This window comes from Mesocricetus auratus, unplaced genomic scaffold (assembly GCF_017639785.1).
Source record: "Mesocricetus auratus isolate SY011 unplaced genomic scaffold, BCM_Maur_2.0 Super-Scaffold_6730, whole genome shotgun sequence".
Taxonomy (NCBI): Eukaryota; Metazoa; Chordata; class Mammalia; order Rodentia; family Cricetidae; genus Mesocricetus; species Mesocricetus auratus.
The window spans coordinates 33,004,295-33,024,673 of NW_024429184.1; the positions used below are offsets into that span (position 1 = coordinate 33,004,295).

Sequence of the window (20,379 nt, forward strand, 5' to 3'; positions counted from 1 at the left end):
CCAGCTTGAATACACGGGGAGGCGCTTGGTCTTAGGGCAGCTTAATATGCCATGCTTTGCTGATGCCCATGGGAGGCCTGCCCCTTTCTGAATGAATACTGAAGGAGGGGAGCAGATTGAGGTAGGGAGTAGAGGAGAGGGGAGAAGTGGGAGGAGAGGAGGCAGGGGAAGCTGTGGGCAAGATGTAAAATAAATACATATATTAAAATTTAAAAAAGAGAGAGATAAATAAGCATGGGGGATTAGGGCATGTTGTTCAAGGGCTACAAGTATTTCTTATCATCAGGGAGAGGGTACAGTGGATGTTTAGAGGCCTTCAGAGCAAAAACCAAAGCTATTTCAGTGGTTTAGTTAAGGTTTTTACTGCTGTAAAGAGACACCATGACCAAAGCAACACTTATAAGGACAACCTGTAATTGGGGTGGCCTGCTTACAGTTTCAGAGGTTCAGTCCATTATCATCATGATAGGGAGCATGGCAGTGTACAGGCAGATTCAGTGCTAGAGCTGAGAGTCCTACATATTGCAGGTAACAGGAAGCCGACTGACTGTCACACTGAGGGACACTTGAGCAAATGAGACCTCAAATCCCACTCACACAGTGATATACTTCCACCAACAAGGCCACATCTCCTAATGCCACTCCATTTGGTGGCATTTTCTTTCAAAGCACCACACTCAGAATGTAGTCAATACCATGGCCTTAAAGCCCTGTGTTAGATCTGGTACCCAGCCAGTATGTGAGGACTGTGGCATTTATATGGCACCACCTCAGACAAATCATTGTTTCCTTTACGCCAGAATCAGTGTGTGCTCTCAAGTGGGTTTCTTATCTGAGTCAGCCATTTATGGTAGTTACCATCCCATTTCCATGTTTTCTGTGGTGTAGCCATCTCCTTCTCTGCCCCCACCCAGAACCCCGTCTCCCCTTCCCTCACCCTTCCATCATGCCATTGGGAACCGTTGCAACAAGACCATGAATTTTGCTGTGCCTTCCTCCTCAGCACAGACCATTTATGGAGGATCTGCCCAGCTTCACAGCCCTTGGGTCCTAGGCATGCTTTTCTGCAGATAGCGTGTCTTTCCACCCAGCCACACACTGACGCAGCCACACCACGGATCCTGTTATTGCCAGCAGTCACTTCATTTCTGAAATCACTCTCTTAGCTGCTTTGCTCTCACTGTGAATTCATTTCCTGACCTGGAAGTTTGCCTATTTTACTAGGGCTGTCAGTTGACCTTATGGCTGTGTCTCATCTACTAGCATAGCTACTTTCCACTTCTACCAACTGTTTCCTTTTCCTCAGTCCTCCTCCTCCTCCTCCCCTCCTCCTCCTTCTCCTCCTCTTCCTTATTCTTTTACTGTTTATTTTATGGAAAATAACATTTTTACACAATATATTTTGATTATATTTTCTCCTCCTCCAATTGCTCCTAGATCTTCCCACTTTTATTAGAATAGGCATCTAGGAGTAATAATAAATAAAATAAAAACAAACCAGACTAAGCAATTCCTCCATTAGGAATGGGCTCCAAAAAGCCAGTTCATGCACTATGGATAAATACTGATCCACTGCCAGAGGCCCCATAGACTACCCAGGCCCCCCTACTGACACCCACATTCAGGGGGTCTGGGTTGATCCTGTGCTGGCTCTCAGCTATCAGTCTGGAATCTATGAGCTCCCCCTTGTTCAGGTCAGCTGTTTCTGTGGGTTCGCATAGCATAGTCCAGACCCATTTGCTCATCACTCCTCCCTCTCTACAACTGGACTTCAGGAGTTCGGCTCAGTGCTTAGCTATAGGTCTCTGCTTCTGTTTCCATCAGCTACCTGATGAAGGAAGGCTCTATGATAGCATTTAAGGTAGTAATCAATCTCATTATAGGGGAAGGGCATTTAAGGTAGCCTCTCCGCTATTGCTTAGGGGTCATCCTTGAAGGACATTTCCCTGGTGCCAGGTTTCTTGTTAACTATGTAATGATTCCCTTTGCCAAGTCTCTTTCCTTGCTCTCCCTCTCTGTTCTTCCTCCAACTCTACCTTCCTGATTTCTCATGTTCTCTTCCCCCACTCCCCTTCTCCCCTCCTCTCTTTCCTACTGCCCTTCCCCCTCCCCATGCTCCAAATTTATTCAGGAGATCTTGTCCATTTTCCTTCTCTGATTGGGGGGGTGTCCATGTAGTCCCACTTAGGGTCCTCTCTGTTTCCTAGCTTCTCAGGGGTTGAGATTGTAAGCTGGTTATTCTTTGCTTTCTGACTAATATCTGCTTATTAGTGAGTACATACCACGTTTGTCTTTCTGTGTCTGACTTACCTCACTTAGGATGGTTTCTTCTAGTTCTATCCATTTGCCTGAGAATTTCAAGATGTCATTGTCTTTTTCCTGATGAGTAGTACTCTATTGTGTAAATGTACCACATTGTCAATGTTGAGCGGGATCTAGATTCCTTCCAGGTTCTGGCTATTACAAATAATGCTACTATGAACATAGTTGAACAAATATCCTTGTGGGTTGAGTGTGTATCCTTTGGGTATATGCCCAAGAGTGGTATTGCTGGGTCTTGAGGTAGATTGATTCCCAATTTTCTGAGAAACTGCCATACTGATATTCAAAGTGGCTGTACCTTGCTCAGCCTAGATACAGGGTGAGGGTTTGGATCCTGCCCCAAATGATGTGGTTGATTTTGATGATCCCCCATTGGAGGCCTCATCTTCTCTGCGGAGTAGATGGGGGTCGGATGGGAAGATGGTGGGGGGGAGTGGGAGGATGGGAGGGAGAGGGAACTGGGATTGGTATATAAAATAAACATTATTTTAAAAATTAAAACAAGAAATTATTAAAACAATGAATGCATCTGTAATTACCCACAAAGTAAATGATATAGATTCTGATTCAATCTAGTTGAAGTTTGTAATTTTCAGTGGAAAAAAAACCAGAATAGGACAAAAGAAAACAAACGCAGAACAAAAATAACAGCACAAGAATCACATATAGATCCAGACACACAAATGTTTATATACACAAGAATTCCATTAAAGCACAAAACCAGAAGCCATAGTACATACGCAAAGGACCTACAAGGTTAAAAAGAAAACATTATGAAACAAAAAAAAACCCTCCACAGATGTCATTGAGTTCCTTTTGTGTTGGCCATCTATTGTTGGGCATGGGGCCATACTCATAAGAGTGGTTTGTATCCCCAGTGAAAGTCTCTTGGAGAAAACATTTTCCCTTTGCAAGTGGTCATCAATTGGAGATAGTTTCTGGATTCAGGATCACAACTGTCACTTCTCCCAGCACTGGGACCCCATCTGGCACAGATATGTGTATGCCTTATGCGTGCTGTCCCCATCTCTGTGATTTCATATGTACGATGGTCCTGCTGTATTTAGGTGTCTAGAAGGCCTTGTTTCCTTGATGTCCTCCATGCCCTCTGGTTCTTAAAATCATTCCACCTCCTCTTTGGTGGGTTTCCCTGAGTTCTGAGGGAAATATTTGATGGAGACATACCATTTAGGTGTGAGTGGTCCAAGGTCTCTCACTTTATACATATTGTCTGTCTGTGAGTCTCTGTATTTGTTCCCATGTACTGTAGGAAGAGTCTTCTCTGGTGATGTCTGAGTAGCAGAGCATTGGTCTATGAGCTAGCAGAATATGGTTGGGACTCCTTTTATTGCTATGTTCCCTTCTTAACCATTTTAAATTCTGTAACTTTGCTCAACCCTTAACTTCTTCCATTCTTGGTTTTTAATTGTTTGTTGGTGGTGTTGTTGGTGTGTGTGCGTGTGTGTGTGTGTGTGTGTGTGTGTGTGTGTGTGGCATTTGCCTAAGAAATCACTCATTTGAAGAACTGAATAATCTGTGTTGTCCAATGACAGTTCACAAACATCTTTACATCTAACAAGCCCAAAATTGCACCGAATTTTCCGTTTCTGGTGTTCCTATTTCCTGCCACTCAAAAGGCCAACTAAGCCATGTTTTCCTTCTGTTTGCTTTAGATCTCTTTATCCATCTTAGCAGTTTTTACCAGCTGTACCTCAAGTGTGTTCTTGAGATGGTCATGCTCTGTTGGCCCCTCTGAAAACATGATTCATAGGTTTCTCTTCTTATGCAACACCGCTGTCTGAGCTCCAAAGCTATGAATCAAGCTGTGTTTTTGACATCTCCCTTTGGAAGCCTTTAAGACCACTCAAACTTAACATTCCCCATGCTTTTTCTTGATAAGATTAATTAGATTAAGGCTTCAGAGTTCATCATTTTCTTCTTTCCCAGGTACCCTACTATTGGGATATCAAGTTTTATAAACCAGTAATATGAACATGTTCTTGAGAAACTGTTTCCATATCTATATCTAACTGTCACCAAAGCTTCCAACTCTCTCTCTTCCCTGAATAGCTTTCAGATTTGTTCACCTCTCTGAAACTATCTTGGTGTTTCAGTCCAGGGCTCAGGTAGCTCTCAACAATTGTTATATGCCAGGGCCGTGCTCCCTGCTGACACAGGCCAAAATTGGTGCTTCTCTTTTCCCACAGACACTTTCTTTGTATCTGTGTGGGAGCTCATCCACCTTCAGTTTGCATCTTGGATATTTCTCCTTTTGGAGGGTGAGATCACTTAGTGCAGTGGTAGAGACCCTTTTGGGGGTGGAATGACTTTTTCACAGGGGCCACTAAGACCATGGGGAAACACAGATATTTACATTGCAATCAATAACAGTAGCAAAATTGCAGTTATGAAGTAGCAACAAAAATAATTTTATGGTTGGAGGTCACCACAATATGAGGAACTGTTTTTAAGGGTCAAGCATTAGAAAGTTGGGAATCACTGTGTCACTGTCTTGATAGACTGAATATTCTGTGGTGGCTGCTACTACATTTCATTTATTTGGTATTTTATTTCTAGTATTTAGAATGATAATGCTGAATAAATATTTGTTGTAGATATGAATGAGATAAGGGGTATAGAGAGCTATTCATTTATGATTAAGCTCCTTTCTTCATAGTCTTAATATTTCCTAATTGTTTGATAAGATTTAACCTTTGCTTATTATTTTATGGCTATTTTTATTTCTAGCATCCACTTTTGAAAATTCATAAAGTATTATATAAAACTAAGAAAAAAATCCATTATGGGATCTTTGTGCAGCCTGTCCACATAAGTAAATAGCATTCTTTTCCTATTAATTTGTAAAGATATTTTGACCTTGTTAAGTACTAGAAAATCATTAAAATAGAACTCCAGAGAACTTTTAAATTTGAAAGGCAAAATGTGTAGCTGTAGAGTTGTTTTATTACATCTTAAAAAATCTGCCTGAATTCAGTTAAGGGAATATATGAAAATAAGCCCCCGGGGTTTTCTGTGATTTGAGCATTAACAGTATGCACCCAGTAACCATTTGCAGTAAAGTGGAGGTTCAGATGAACAGCTTGGAAGCATGTTCTGCATTTAATTTATTGGTTTCTGTGATCAGCTCCAGAATGAAAGTTGCAGGCTCTGAGTCATAAGGCATACTCATCCCTGAGACCTCATGCGTGAATCTCCCCATGGTTAGATGCTGGCACGTGACCAGTCTAGCGCTCACTCACTCCCTGGTATTACTAGAGACCAGTCTGCTCCTGAGAGAGTCTGTGTTTCCTGCTGTCATGCCAGGCACCTGGGTCAGCCCTGTGAGATGCAGGAATAGTGTCCACCCTGGTAGCCTGATGGGAGGCACCTGGCACTCTTATAGGGCTCCTGTGAACTGTGGGCTTGGAAAGGGAATCACAGTAGGAAGTGTATGTACTTTGAAATAGATATATCTTAGAATGAGGAACAAAGAAACAGCTCTGGTTAATGTTAGTTATGGATTTCACATAAATCACTGTGTCATAAGTCATAATTTAAACACGTGCTCAATATACAAGTAGTAATGAGATATTTTGGGTTCCCGTTTCATATCAGTTTTGATATCTAATATTGTTTTACACTAACAGTAAATCTCAACTTATACTAACCTGTATAGAGTGCTCAGCAGCCACTCAATGGCCACTGTTTTGGCAATCCAACTCTTGCTCCCCACCCCCAGAGAAAAGGGTACTTTGTGCTAGCTGTGAATTTGAGGGGGTACTATTTCTTTCATGGGAGAATCTCTCCAATTTTAAGAAGATTCTTAAATCTGCATTCCCCTTGAGAAATGTAGATCCTTAATCAAATATTTTCCCAGTACTTTGGAAAGTTTTTCAAACAGTTTTTTTTTCTTGTTTCTTTGTTTCCCAGTAGTGAAGGACATTGCTCTGACCTGGAGGGTGAGGTTGCTGATTTGACATTTGTTCTGAGGGCAGAGGGAGCTAGTGGCAGGTCTCCATCTGCATCCCACCTTAGATTCAGTGTGGTACACTGTGGTCTGTGATTCATGCTGCTCCCAATGTCTGATTATCAGCCAGGTGAAGTGAGCCTGATCCCTCTGTGCTGTGGGCAGCTGTGACATCATGTTCACAGAGGCAAGGTCTTCCACAGCTTTGTATCAGAAGAGTGGGAAGCTAGCTACTCTGAGAATACAATGCCGACTTGTTGGTACTTGTTGATTAGTGGGACTTTGTTTCTTGCCAAATCTCAAAGTGTTTATTTCTGGGTTTTAAGAACTCATAGCATATTGGTTCTAAATATTTGGGGTCTTCTGCCAAGTGTTGTCTTAAATATCAGCTTATGGTGTTTCTAAAGCCTGACTGTTTCAAGCTGAGCTATTGAGTCTGTGCAGCCAAGGAGTCATCACTATTGTTTTAAAGCTCAGCCCTCCAGTCTCTGCCAATTGCAATTCACAGTTGCTCTTCCGCTGCCAAGAATTATTCACATTCAACAGATATCTAAGTACAAATACTGATTCAGGCTTAATAATGAATGACATGTGCCAGATTTGCAAGTAAGGAAATGCTTTAAGGTGGTTATTTTAGTATGTTCTTATTCCACTACAAATGCAATTTCAAAATACATTTATGGCAACATGAAAGAGGAGAAAGGAAGTTATGAAAGTTTTAAATGCAGTTTGTAAAGTTATAACACTAAGAATCCATTTTCTGTTGGTACATAGGAAAATGGTCTTGAAGCATGATTACATAGTATGCCATTGGGTTTTCACATATTACTCTAAAGGTTGATTTTCAGATTAATTATGTATGACATAAAATTAGTAGGGGATTTTTGAAATTTTTGTCACCTTGGGCATAATTTTTGGGGATCTTTCTTATAGAGTACCTTTTGCTTTTGGTTGTGACCCTACCTTTAACAGCGGCGCCATCTTTCCAGCACCGATTATCTTTTAAAAAAAATCAGGAAAAATCATTGTGTTCTTAAGGTTAGGTTTTTAAAATCCACAATCTTGGAATTGTGGTATTCTTATCCACAAAACCATTGTACCAATAGTACCTTCTCCTCGGGTTACTAGGAAGAGTAAATTGTTAATTATAATTAATAATTATGAATCATGCCGGATAATTGGCTGAACCCTGTAAGCAATACAGGTTTGCTAACTGGAAAAAGGTCATCGTTTTAGGAAAGATACTTCAGGCTACCATCATGTTCTGCTTTGCTGATACCGCATTTCTGTTTCTTTTCCCCATTCTTTTACTTAATGATGCTAGTTAATCTCCATCCTAGGCTTTACATAGAGATTTCCATAAAGATCTGTTTGTGTTTCCGAATGTGACTTTTAAAAGCCTGCCTATCTCTGGAGCCACACATGAATATTCAACAGCCCTGAGGATTTCAGACTCGGCCACCACTGCCACTGTCTACTGAAAATAATCCTCCCCACCTTCTTCCTACAGGAGCTTGCTATAGCTTCACTTCCTGTCAAGTAATTTTCTTTCCATAGTTCTTCCATTTCTGATGCTTTCCAGTGGGAAATATTGGCTAAACCTTGCTGACTACACTGTCTCTTCACAGGAAAAAGTTGGTTAATGTTAAGGTAGAGATTTTCATTCAACTATAGTTTACCAGTCAGTTGTCACAGGCATGGTCGTGTCCTACCAAATAAGCCAACAGTGTAGGTAAGGCTGCCAGCAATGTTGTTGCCTCTGAATAACAACTTTTCATGCTAGAACTGGTCAGGGAATTGTCAGGTATGGAGAAATCATGTTCAGCTGTCCTTGGGTCTTTTTACTCAGCTTTCAAAGGAGTTCACTGTTTAGAAACAGGGCTTGACACTCTTCTCATCCCCTGGGAGTAACTTAATAGTGACATAGCTCGCTAGTCAGAGCCCAGTACCTGTTCCTGAGATTTTAAAGTAATATGGAGAACTTTTTGGCAATCTAAGCTTTTAACTTTTAATTTTCTTTTTCATTTACAAAGGATACTTTTTTTTTCATGAGATAACTCTCATGTAGCTCAGTTGGTCTCTAACTTACTCTATAGCCAAAGATGGCCTTGATCTTCAAATCCTCCTGCCTCAGAGGGTCCTGAGTGCTGGAATTATAGGTTTATACTACCATTTATTGCAAATTGATTTTTTTCAGCATTCTTTGGGTGGTGTATAGTTTCCTAAGTTTCCTGGGCATCTGTGGTTTAACTGCTTTGGATTAGGGGAGGTCATTTGCAGCTCTTTTGCTCCCAACCAACATTTGCTCCGTTTCCTTATATTTATTTATTCAGGGTTTTGTATCCTAGGGAGACACATGGTAAATTTGAAGCTGAGGAAGGCTGGAGTTAGAGAGGGAGCTTACAAAGTAGTAAGAGTCTCCCTGTCTACACACACACACACACACACACACACACACACACACACGGGGAATACTCACCTGCACATGTACATCTGGCAAGGTTTTGCATGTACCCGCACAGTAAAGAAATAGGGGCTTAGAAGCAGCCTCATAGGTCCACAGACTCATGTAGACATTCACAAATTTAAGCCTCAGAAACAGGTGAGCTGACAAGAGAAAGAGTCTCAAAGACAGGGCAAAGAAGAGTCAGACGAAAGGCAAGCAAACAGACCACGCTTAGAGGGTAGAGCTGAGAACAGAAAGGTCAAACTCACTGTGCACTGGAGTCCCAAGTGCCCTCCCCAAGGTTGAAAGGGTCAGAGAGAACCTGGAAAGCAGGGCTGGTGAAAGGAGTAAACAGGGCTTCCTTGCTCTCCGTTTTAGTATTCAAGAAATGCTGACGGGCCAGAGGCTGTGCCACTCAGAATCCCACAACGACACTGTCCTCGCAGCACTGAACCAGCAAAGAAGTGATGGCATTCTCTGTGATGTGACCCTGATTGCTGAGGAACAGAAATTCCATGCTCACAAGGCCGTCCTTGCGGCCTGCAGTGACTACTTCCGGGTAAGTAAAGGTGGGTGTGTTTGTCTTCGGATGTCAATACTAAAGGTGTTTCCTGACCTTGCCTGGGCTTTAAGTCAATCACATGATGGTCTGCAGAGTTGTAAGTGTTGACAACCTATGTTCCTTCCTGGACAGATTTTTGTCAGGGGCCTTTTGGAACACTCACTGGCCTGGGCTGGGTGCCTGCAATGGGAAGCTGACCTCCCTTGGCGTCTGACTAATGCGTTTGGTATTTTGCAAGCAAGCACTGAATGGTGTGGCAGTGACATGGGTGACATTTGAAGATATGGTTCTTTTCTGCTAGAACTTGGAATGTGGTCTCCGGCTGTGAGCGGTGTGTGGTGATACAAACCTGAAAGCATGAGGTCTTTTACATTTCTTTTCATCTTCACACGATCAGCTTGTACACGTGCATGCAGATGCTATGAAAGCTTGTCGTTTTTTACATATAAGGAAACTGAATCTCAGAGATTAAGTAATTGGAATTCATAACGTAAATAAGTAATAAACATAGTTCTTAACTTGCATATCTGGAAATGAAATCCTTGTCTGATTTTTTTTTAAGTTTAAGAAACCTATTATTTGGGGGTCTGAGGAGGTATCTCAGTAGTTAAAGAACAACCATTGTTGTAGCCTGTCTTTGTGGGGCTTCAGTCAGATCCAGCCGACTTGCCAGGTTCATACCTGAGAGGGGAGTGTGGATTGAGAATGGGCAGGTAAAGATGCTAAGAAAAGACAGAGACACAGAATAGAATGAGGCGGGCAATCCAGTGAATACTGAATGCCCCAAGTTTCTTCTTCAACGTTCTTATACACCCCAACCTAAAAGGGGAAAATGGCAAAAGACTTAATTCTTAATTCTCCAAACATTTGGTAAGCATGCCTTAGACTAAATATCTCATTATCTGGCCTTAAGGGTTAAGAGTAACCACACCTCAGACCAAGTCTCTTGTTATTTATATAAGACATCTATGCCTAAGACCAAACATCCTACAGTAGCGATGCCTTAGACCTTTAGGTCTTATGACTTTAACCTTGGAAGAGTGAGGATAGTTTTGAACTCTCTGACCTCAAGTCAAGATGAAGCAAAACGCACTTGGGAGGCAGAGGCAGGTGGATCTCTGTGAGTTCGAGGCCAGCCTGGTCTACAAGAGCTAGTTACAGGACAGCCTCCAAAACCACAGAGAAACCCTGTCTCGAAAAACCAAAAAAAAAAAAAAAAAAAAAAAAAAAGATGAATCAAAACCATTTTTATGGGCCTCCACAAACCATACAAGTATGATTACTGGATGGAATTCAGATCCCTGAAACCCACATTGCTGCTAGAGTATGGCCTGCCTGACATTCCAGCCTTGGAGGGGAGGGCAGAGACCAAAGATCCTGAGGAAGTGGTTAGTGAGACCAGGCATTTCTAGCAGCTCTGATGTGATTGACAGACCTTACCTAAGAGAATAAAGTATTGGAGTAGTTGAAGAAGATTGCTGACATCCTCCACACACGTGTTCCCATATACATGCAAGCATGTATGCATAACACACACACACACACACACACACACACACATGGGAAAAAGATATTACCATTGCGTGGTGTCTGTATGTGTACATGTGTGTGCATAAGTGTGGGAGTACATGCCACCGTTTGTCTGTGAACATCAGAAGACAACTTTGTAGAGTTGATTCTCTCCGTCCTTCCACCTTTAGGTGGGTTCTGGAGATCAAATTCAGGTTTCCAGACTTGTACAGCAAGGTCCTTTACCTGTTGAGCCATTTTTCAGTTCCCTCCTCTGTAGGCGGCTGCTCTGTGAGCCTGTAATGGGGGCCACACCCCTTCGGGTGTGCCTTCAGGCAGACAGAAGGAAAAGGAAGGAAGCTTGAGGCATGGCTTTCCTTCCCTTGGTCTTTCTGATGGATTAGCCACAGTTCTTTGTATTTTTCTGTGTAATTGTTCCCTAATAAACATCCATTTTTCATTTATCTTTGGTTTAGCGAAATCATTACAACCTCACCTTTATTCCTCCTCCTCCATTTCTTCCTCCTCCTCTTCTTTTTTAAGCTGGCATGTTTTCATTGTTCATGTGTTCATAAAGGAAGTCTCTTTCAAATATATCATGTATTTCCACCATATTCATCTCCTTCCTGTTCCTTCCCCTGAGTTCTCCTTCTCATTTACCCCTCCCAGTGGTCTCCCTGAGCCTCGTCTCCCTTCTGTTTTCCTATCAGTATGTGGTTTTGTGCATCTATGAAAAATTCTAGGACCTACAAATAAGAGAAAACAGAGTATTTGTTTTTCTGCATCTGGCTTATTTTGCTTAATGTGATAACCTCCAGTATGATTATTCACTTTCTAGCAAATAAGATAATTTAATTCTTATTGCTGAATAAAACTCCATTGTACATACACACAATATTTTATTTATTCCCTGAGAGACATCATGGCAGGTTCTATGACTTGGCTGTTGTGATTAGTGCTGCAATAAGGGTGTACGTGCAGGCATCTCTGTGGTATGTTTACTTAGAGTCCTCTGAGTATATATCTAGAAGTTGTATAGTTGATTCATACCCTATTTCTAAATTTTTGAGGAATGCCATGCTAATTGTCAGAGTGGCTAGCCCCATGTAGGGGTCTCCTTTTTCCCACATCATCCCCAGCTACTGTTTTTTGTTCATTTGCTTTTATTTTAGAAAGAGTCTCTTTAAGCAGTCCTAGCTGTCCAGAAATGCATGTTGTAGACCAGGCTGGCCTTGAACTCACAGAGAGCAACCTATCTCTGTCTCCTGTGTACTAGGGATTAAAGACATTTACCACTAAACCCCACTTTGAGATGTATCTCAAAGTGATTTTAACTTGCATGAGCATGTTGCAATTTCTCTTTTGAAAATGAACTATTCATTAACCACTTATCTATTGTGTTTTTTATATTTTTGAGTTATATATATATTTTTTCTAGGTATTAACTTTCTGTCAGATGTATAGCTAGCAAAGATTTTCCTCTTATTCTGTAGGCTTTTTCAGCAAGCTTTTTCCTTTGCTGTATGCTTTTTAATTGAATAAAATCTTATTTTCCCGATAAATTTCTGAGCAGTTGATGTCTTTTTCAGAAATGTGATATCTGTGTCATAGAGTGTTCCCTTGGTTTTTTTCTAACTGTTTCAGAGTTTCAGACCTTTGGGTCTTTTGAGGTTGTGTGATGATCTATTACTTATGATTTATTAAGGCCATTGACAATCAGAGAAGCAAGTCATCCAACACAGTAGATCTTGCCTCTACCCAGCTGAAATGACAATCCTGTCTCCATGAATCCTCAGAAACAAAGGCTCTGAATTCCCATCTCTTCCTCCTTATATTCTTTTCTCTGCCCAGCCATATCCTTCTAACCCCACCTCCCTAGTGCTAGGATTAAAGGCATGTGATCACCTTTGTGTGAACTGTTTGTTTTAGGACTGGATCAACTTTGTGTTGTCAGTGTGGCCTTGAACTAACAGAGATCATCTACCTCTTAATCCTGAGTCCTGGGATTAAAAGTGTGTACCACCACTGCCTAGCTCTGTGGCCGCTGGGATTAAAGGTGTGTATCACTACTGCTTGATCTCTATAGCTTGAGGCTGGCTTTGCTTTCTGAATCCTCAGGAAAACTTTAATAAATCATAAATACTATATGTTACCACAGGGTTGACTTTCATGCGGGGCGAGGGATAGGCATGCAGCTTCATACTTCCATATAAGGATATCCAATTCTCCCAGAATCATTTACTATACATTTTCCAGTGTATAGTTAGGCAATTTTGTCAAATGTCAAGTAGCTGTAAGTGTGCTTTTACTAATGGGAACTTTTTCGTGTTGACAGATTCTAGAGGTGGGTCTCTGGACATGCCTTTTAGAGAAGAACCACCTTAATTGTGAGAAGGATCATTTCCTGGGAGGAGAACCTTGTATAAAATAGAGACAGCAAGCTTAGCCCTAGAGTAGCATTCAAGGCTGTCCTTCAGACAGTGACTGACTATGTGGAGATCTCGCTACCCCAATTGACCTACCATGATCCCTTGAACTGGGAGCTAAAATAAACCTCTTTTTCCTTAAGTTTCTTTCCTGAGAATATTTAATCAGGGCGATAGGAAAAGAGACTAAGTCCTCTGCTCTAGTCCACTGATCTGCATGTTTGTTTTTGAGGCAGTGATATTGCTATTTTTGCTACAATAGTTTTGCAGTAGACTTTAATCGGGGCTTCTGCTACATGTACTTCTTCACGTAGTGTTGTTTTTGCTCAGGATTGTTGGCTGTCTGGGATCATTTGTGCTCTATATGGCCTTCAGTATGCTTTCAATTTCTGGGAAAAATGTCATTGACATGTTAATGGAGATTTTCTTGAATCTGTAGGTCACCTTTAATGATATAGCCATTTTTGAAATATTAATCTTGCTAATCAATGAGCATTAGCGACCTTTTCATCTCTTTTTTTTCTTTCTTAGAATGTTTTTCATTCTTTCATACATTACATTCTGGCCACAGTTTGCCTTCCTTCCATTCCTCCTAGTACACCACCCCCACCTCTTCTCTTCTCCAGTCCATTCCTCCCTTCAGAAAAAGAGCAGCCTTCCCAGAAATATTAACCAAACATGGCATAACGAGTTGCAATGAGATTTGGCATAAATCCTCATATCAAGGCCGGATGGCACAACCCAGTAAGAGGAAAAGGGTTGTAAGAGCAGGCAAAAGAGTCAGAGACAGCTCCTGCTCCCATTTTTAGGAGTCCCACAAAAACCCCAAGCTAAACAACTGCAGTATGTATGTAGAGGAGCTAGTACAGCCCCATGCAGTGTGTAAATAGAGGAGCTAGTGTAGTCTCATGCAGTGTGTAAGTAGAGGAGCTAGTGCAGCCCCATGCAGTGTGTAAGTAGAGGAGCGTGTGCAGCCCCATGCAGTGTGTAAGTAGAGGACCTAGTGCAGCCCCATGCAGTGTGTAAGTAGAGGAGCTAGTGTAGTCTCATGCAGTGTGTAAGTAGAGGACCTAGTGCAGCCCCATGCAGTGTGTAAGTAGAGGAGCCTGTGCCGCCCCATGCAGGCTCTGTGACTGCTGCTTCAGTCTCTGTGAGCCCTTAGGAGCCCTGCTTAGTTGCTTCTGTGAGCCTCATTCTCCTGTTGATCTTTTCATTTTCTTCAATTTCTTCAGTGTTTAATTTTTTCCACTATAGGGAAACTCTTGGTTCCTTGTTTAGGTTTATCCCTGGGTTATTTATTTATTTATCTATTTATTTCTTTATAAAGCACTTATAAGTGGAGATGCTTTAAAAGCTACTGATTTTTTATACCCCATTAATTTTCTGAATGGAATTTTTCAGTTCTAAAAATTTCCTAGTACAACTTTGGGTCCCTTATTTATGAACAGTTATTGTCTATAATTAGGGACAATTTCACTTTCATCTTTCCATTTATATTTTCCCCTATTATTTGTTTCAAGGACTATATTGGGGTAAAATGTGAGAAGAGTTGAGACCAATGTCACATTTTTGATTTTACTAGAAATGCTTTGACTGTAATGTTATACAGGTTATAGAGGGTTTTTTTTTGGTATGTATTACATGTATTATGTTACCAGATGTTTATTGTATTGCTAGTTTCTTTAATGGTTTCATGGTCTAGGGATATTTACCAAGGCACTTTTATCAAAGGCCTTTCCCATATCTATTAAGATGATCATGTGCCAGGTGGTTGTGGCGCACGCCTTTAATCCCAGCACTCAGGAGGCAGAAGCAGGCAGATCTCTGTGAGTTCAAGGCCAGGCTGGACCGACAGCCTCCAAAACAATACAGAGAAACCCTGTCTCATAAAACCAAAACAAAAAACAAACAAACAAAAAGATGATCCTGTACTTTCTATCCTCAAGTGTATTAATGTGCTGTATTATACTTCCTGATTTTCATACATTAAACTATCCTTGCATGGAATTAATTCCACATATCCTGGTGAATGATGTTTTTGATGTGTAGTTGAGTTGGATTTACAGATATTTTGTTGAGAATTTGTGCGTCTATATTCACTGGGAGATTGGCCTATAATTTCTTTTTTTCTCCTGTGTCCTTTCCAGTATAGGTGTGTGCATAAAACTTGGATAAAAAATGAGTTTGGCAGTATTAATTACTTTATGTTGTGGAATTGGTTTAGAAGCATTGGTAGACTTCAGTTGGGTATTCATCTGGCTTGGGCTTTTTTTTTTCAGTTGGGAGACATTTACTAGTATATTGGTCTTTGTGCTGGTTTCTTTTGTCAACTTGACATAAATTAGAGTCACCAGAAAAAACAGAAACCTCAGTTGAGAAATTGTGTCCCTCAGATTGGCCTGTCCACGCATCTGTGGAAATATTTTCTTGATTAATGATTGATGTGGGGAGGCTCATTGCATTGTGGGTAGTGCCAACCCCTGGGATGTATAAGCAAACCATAGTGAGTGTTCCTCTGTAGTTCCTGCTTCATGTTCCTGCCTGTGCATGCCTCAGTCATACTCTGTATCTTGTAAGCCTAATAATCCCTTTCATACCCCAAGTTAGTTTTGGTTACTAGTTTATCACAATAGAAGGCTAACTAGGGCAATCTTGTTCTTTATTACAGATCCACTTAAATAACTAATATCCTCTGAGCTTAATGTTGGTAAGGCATATGTGCCTAGAAATTTATAATATATTGAAATGTAACTTTTCTAAGTATGCCTTAATAATCTTTTTAATTTCACCAATATCTGGTAATGCCATCTCTGCTGTCTCCAATTTTATAAAATTGGATCTTTTTATGTGCTATCTTGGCTAAGGATTTATCAGTTGTAGTTTTGAAGAATTAGCTCTGTTTTGTTGCTGCTTTTTAAAAGAATATTTTTATTTGTGTGTATGTGTGTGCTCATGCACCTATGGGTGTTGGCAGAGGTAATAAAGGGTGTCAGATCTCCTGGAGTTTAAGTTGCAGGTAGTTGTGAACTTCCTGGAATGAGTGCTGAGATGATGGGGAATATCCTTCTGTATGCTATGAATATATGTTTCTCTTATGATTGATGAATAAAGCTGTTTCGGTCAATGGACAGGCAGTATTTATCCAGGTGGGAAATCCAAACAGGGACAGAGAAAGCAAAATCATGGAGATGCCATGAAGCTGTCGAGAAAGCATGAGGCCCAGGCATCACCAGCAAGCTGAGACCACGTGGAGATACACAGATTAATCGAAATGGGTTAATAATTAAGAGAGAGAGAGAGAGAGAGAGAGAGAGAGAGAGAATAAGAAGCCTGAGCCATTGGCCAGACAATTTATAATTAATACAAACCTCCTTGTGTTTATTTGGGACTAAAAGCTTTGGGGACTGGGCAGGGCAGAAAGTTCCTCTGTACTGGGAACAAGATTTCTCTGCAAGCAGAGTATATCCTCTTAATCAGTGATCCATCTCTTCAACCCTGTCATTGATTCTTTGTATAGTTTTTCCATTTCTTGAATTTCTGCATTCATCTTTGTTATTTCATTTGATTACTAATTTGGGGTTTAGCCTGTTTTTATATCCTGTGATATATCATTAAGTAATTTACTGGTAGTTCTCTAATTTTTAATGAAAGCACTTAGAGATATGAACTTCTCCCATAGAGTTTCTTCAATTGTACCCCACAGGTTTTGGCGAGTTGTATTTTTCTTTTTATTTTGTTTCTCAAGAATAGACCTTGGACTCTGTTCTGCTCTGCTTTGTGGCTGTAACTAGTGCTTTCCTGCACTAACCACCCTCTTAGAATATCTGTACTCCTACTGTCCCCAGTTTAACCCCCACAGATTATAACAGGCCTTGCAGGGGGGTCATTTTCACCTTCTTGAGTCTTCTAATTTTTATCTGTGTTTAATTCTAAGCAAATATTCTCTTTAACTTTTTATATGGGTAACAAAGAGAAAATATTAGTAATTGTTAGCTGGAGATGAGATTAACGTCTGACTATACATTAAGTTAATTTAAAAGAGTATTTTAAGTATGTATATTAGTGCATTGCCTGTAAAGTCTACTGCATGTGTACTTGATGCCCATGCAGGCCAGAAGAAGGGGCTGGACCCCCTGGACCTGGAGTTAAGCTGCCATGTGGGTGCTGAACCACCTCTCCAGACCCTTATTTAAATTTTTCTTGTTTTCTTTTAGATGTTACTTGTTGATTAATGACTATCTTAGTCACTGTTCTCTTTCTGTGAACAGACATCATGACCATGGTAGCTCTTATAAAAGAAAGCATTTAATTGGGGACTTGCTTATAGTTTCAGGGGTTTAGTCCAGCATGGCAACAGGCATGGCAGGCATGTTGTACTAGAGCAGTAACTGAGAGCTACATTCTAATCCATAGGCTTTTGAAACCTCAAATCCCATCCCCAGTGACACCCTTCCTCCAACAAGGTCGCACCTTCTGGTCTTCTCAAATAGTGTCCCTCTCTGTTGACTAAGCATTCACATATATGAACCCATTCTCATTCAAACCACAGCAATGCCTAAGTAACATTTTTGAAATATAAAATCAGTGTATACTGGTCTACCATTAGCCAAGAAAACCCCTTGACCACTCCCAGAATCAGTATAAGAGAAAATTTATGACTCATAGCAGTCTGAATTGTAATAAGCAGGAGTATAAAAAATTTAACTATAATGCAAAAACAAAAAAAAAAAATCACTTTTGGGAAATAGTCTTTCCCAGGAGTAAACATATCAATTGGTTATCTATTACTAAATGGTCAACTCTGAAAAAAATATAAGTAATATATAGATTGAGAAGATTATATTATGAATATATATGTATATACATATACATGTATGCATATAAGAACAATTAATTTAAACGAGGCCATGAATTTGAAACAGAAAGGAGGGTATACGGGAGGGTTTGAAGGGAGCAAAAGGAAGGGGAAAAATGTTGTAATTATAATCTCAAAAAAAACAAACAAACAAACCAAGAAGTAATATAAAACATTCCTTTTCAAAAATCTTTAAATAATACAGAAATCAACAGAGGTCTTCAGTCCAGCGGATGATTGGTATTTTATATTAGTAATAAGAATCCTCTTTTTCCCGTATAAGATATAGTATCAATTGCATTCAGTTGCGAAGTAGCAGTGATACAGAGTCGTTGAAGGCAAGCTGGGGAGATGACTCGGTGGGAAAAGTGCTTGCCATATAATCAGGAAGGTATGAGGCCCAGAGTTTGGATCCTCAACACCCGTGAAAAGCCAGGTGGGTAACAGCCTCTTGTAATTGCAGAATGGGAAAGGCTGAGACAGGAATCCCCTGCATAACTCCCACCCACCTCCCCAGTAAGAGATAGTCTGTGTTTGTAGGCAAACCTTCCTTTTGCTCCAGACTGTGATACTTCCAAGGCTGTTTGGTATACAAGCACCCCTGAAAGGAGAATTAGATAAAGGATGGCTATTGTCCTAGTCAATTTTTTGTCAACTTGATGAAAGCTGGAGTCATCTGGGAAGAGAAAGTTCATTTGAGAACATGCTGCCATGAGATTGCCTGTAGGTATGTCTAAAGGGCATTTTCTTAATTAACGGTGGATGTGGAAGGGTTCAGTCTATTGGGGGTTGTGTCTCCTCTGGGCAGATGGTCCTGCGTGGAATATGAAAGTACGGCTGAGCAAACAAACCAGTATGCAATGTTCCTTTATACCTGTGCTCCAGTTTCTTCTTCGAGTGCCTTCCCTGGCTTCTCTTAGTGATAAAAGTTGAATTCGGTCAGGTTTGTTGTTGTTTTGTTTTGTTGTTTGTTTTTTCACAGCAGTAGAGAGTGAACTAGAACATTGTTTCATTCGGAATATATACAGAAATTTAGGAGACTCATGAAGAACTGCTTCCCACAACTCGCTAAATTAGAATTGTTTGCTCCTGTACTTTATGTTGTACATTGGAATACCTAGATATAGTGGTTTGCTGCCCTTATTAACTTCTGTTACTCTTGCAATAATGTAAGTATGCCTCATACTTTGTAAGTGCTCAGTAAGTTTACTAAGTGAATGAAGCAACGTTCCCTAATTTTCAAAGAAATTCACCCATAATTCAATTCTTAAGATAGTAAATATTAAATGTATATATAGTAAATATGTATTAGTCATGCATTTTTCTTCTAATAGAATTCTATGAAATTAAATAAATACTTTGCTATAAACTAGACTTTTATACTCTATACTAGTGCATGGTTCTGAAGCTAAAATACTTCTTGTTCTGATTCATAAAATATGAAACTGTAGGAGCCAGCAGGAACACACTGTGGTGTAAACTGTTCTGTGGTGTTGGCCCGCGAGTTAACAACAGATTTTCTTGCTTGAAACATGAATAACAAATGACCAGTTACAAAGTATTTTGACTCCCTGTGATCATTAACATTTGAAAAGGAAGTATAAGAAACATTGTTGAGTCAAGAAATGGTGACTTTAAAAATAACTTAAAAATTACATTTCATGTCAGTGGTGTAGTAGGCACAGCATGGTGACTTTAAAAACAACTTAAAAATTACATTTCATGTCAGTGGTGTAGTAGGCACAGCGTGGTGTTTGTCAAACAAAACTAAATTACAGCGGGAGATCTTCTAGGAAAGGGTAAAGTGGCATTGGGAAGATGAAATGGATGAGCTGAGGAGCCTGTCTGAGTTCTGGTCCTTCAGTAGGGACTGCACAGTTGTTTTCTACAGTGCTTAGCAAATAGAAGGTTCTACTTCAATTAATAGTTGCTGGGTTCCTCCTCTTCATCTGCTGTGCTGTGATAAACATGGGCAGACATGCTTCTGTGGATGTGTGTTTTTCTTAAGTCAGCTGCTGACCTCAAGCACAGGCCTCAGGATGGCTTGGTGCAGAGATTCAGTGGCAGGGAGAAAACACAGCATGTAGGATCTCACACTCGGCACAGTTTCAATAAAATTCAGCTATTTCGCTTGTTTCATTGACTAGTAGTGGCTGCCCATGCTATACCTGGGTGTTAGTGGGAAGAAAGGTCAGCTCTTTTTGGGGGGCGGGTGGGGCTCAGCTGCTTACAGGCTCCGTGATTGATGGGTCAGAATAGCTTGGTTTCATCCTCTTCCATCTTTGCGTTTTC

The 20,379-nt window shown here is 40.5% G+C and overlaps 1 protein-coding gene across 5 annotated transcripts in view; it reads left to right on the forward strand.

Annotated features, from left to right (window-relative positions):
* Positions 1-20,379, forward strand: part of Klhl32 (kelch like family member 32) — a 215,215-nt gene that overhangs the window by 43,512 nt on the left and 151,324 nt on the right. For all 5 annotated transcript variants that reach the window (XR_005875134.1, XM_040740693.1, XM_040740687.1 and 2 more), the window contains exon 3: positions 9,114-9,294. Coding sequence is in view for 4 of the 5 variants with exons in the window: in XM_040740693.1 (XP_040596627.1) it covers positions 9,114-9,294 (181 nt within the window). In the remaining variant the exon portion in view is untranslated. The remainder of the gene's footprint in view (positions 1-9,113; positions 9,295-20,379) is intronic.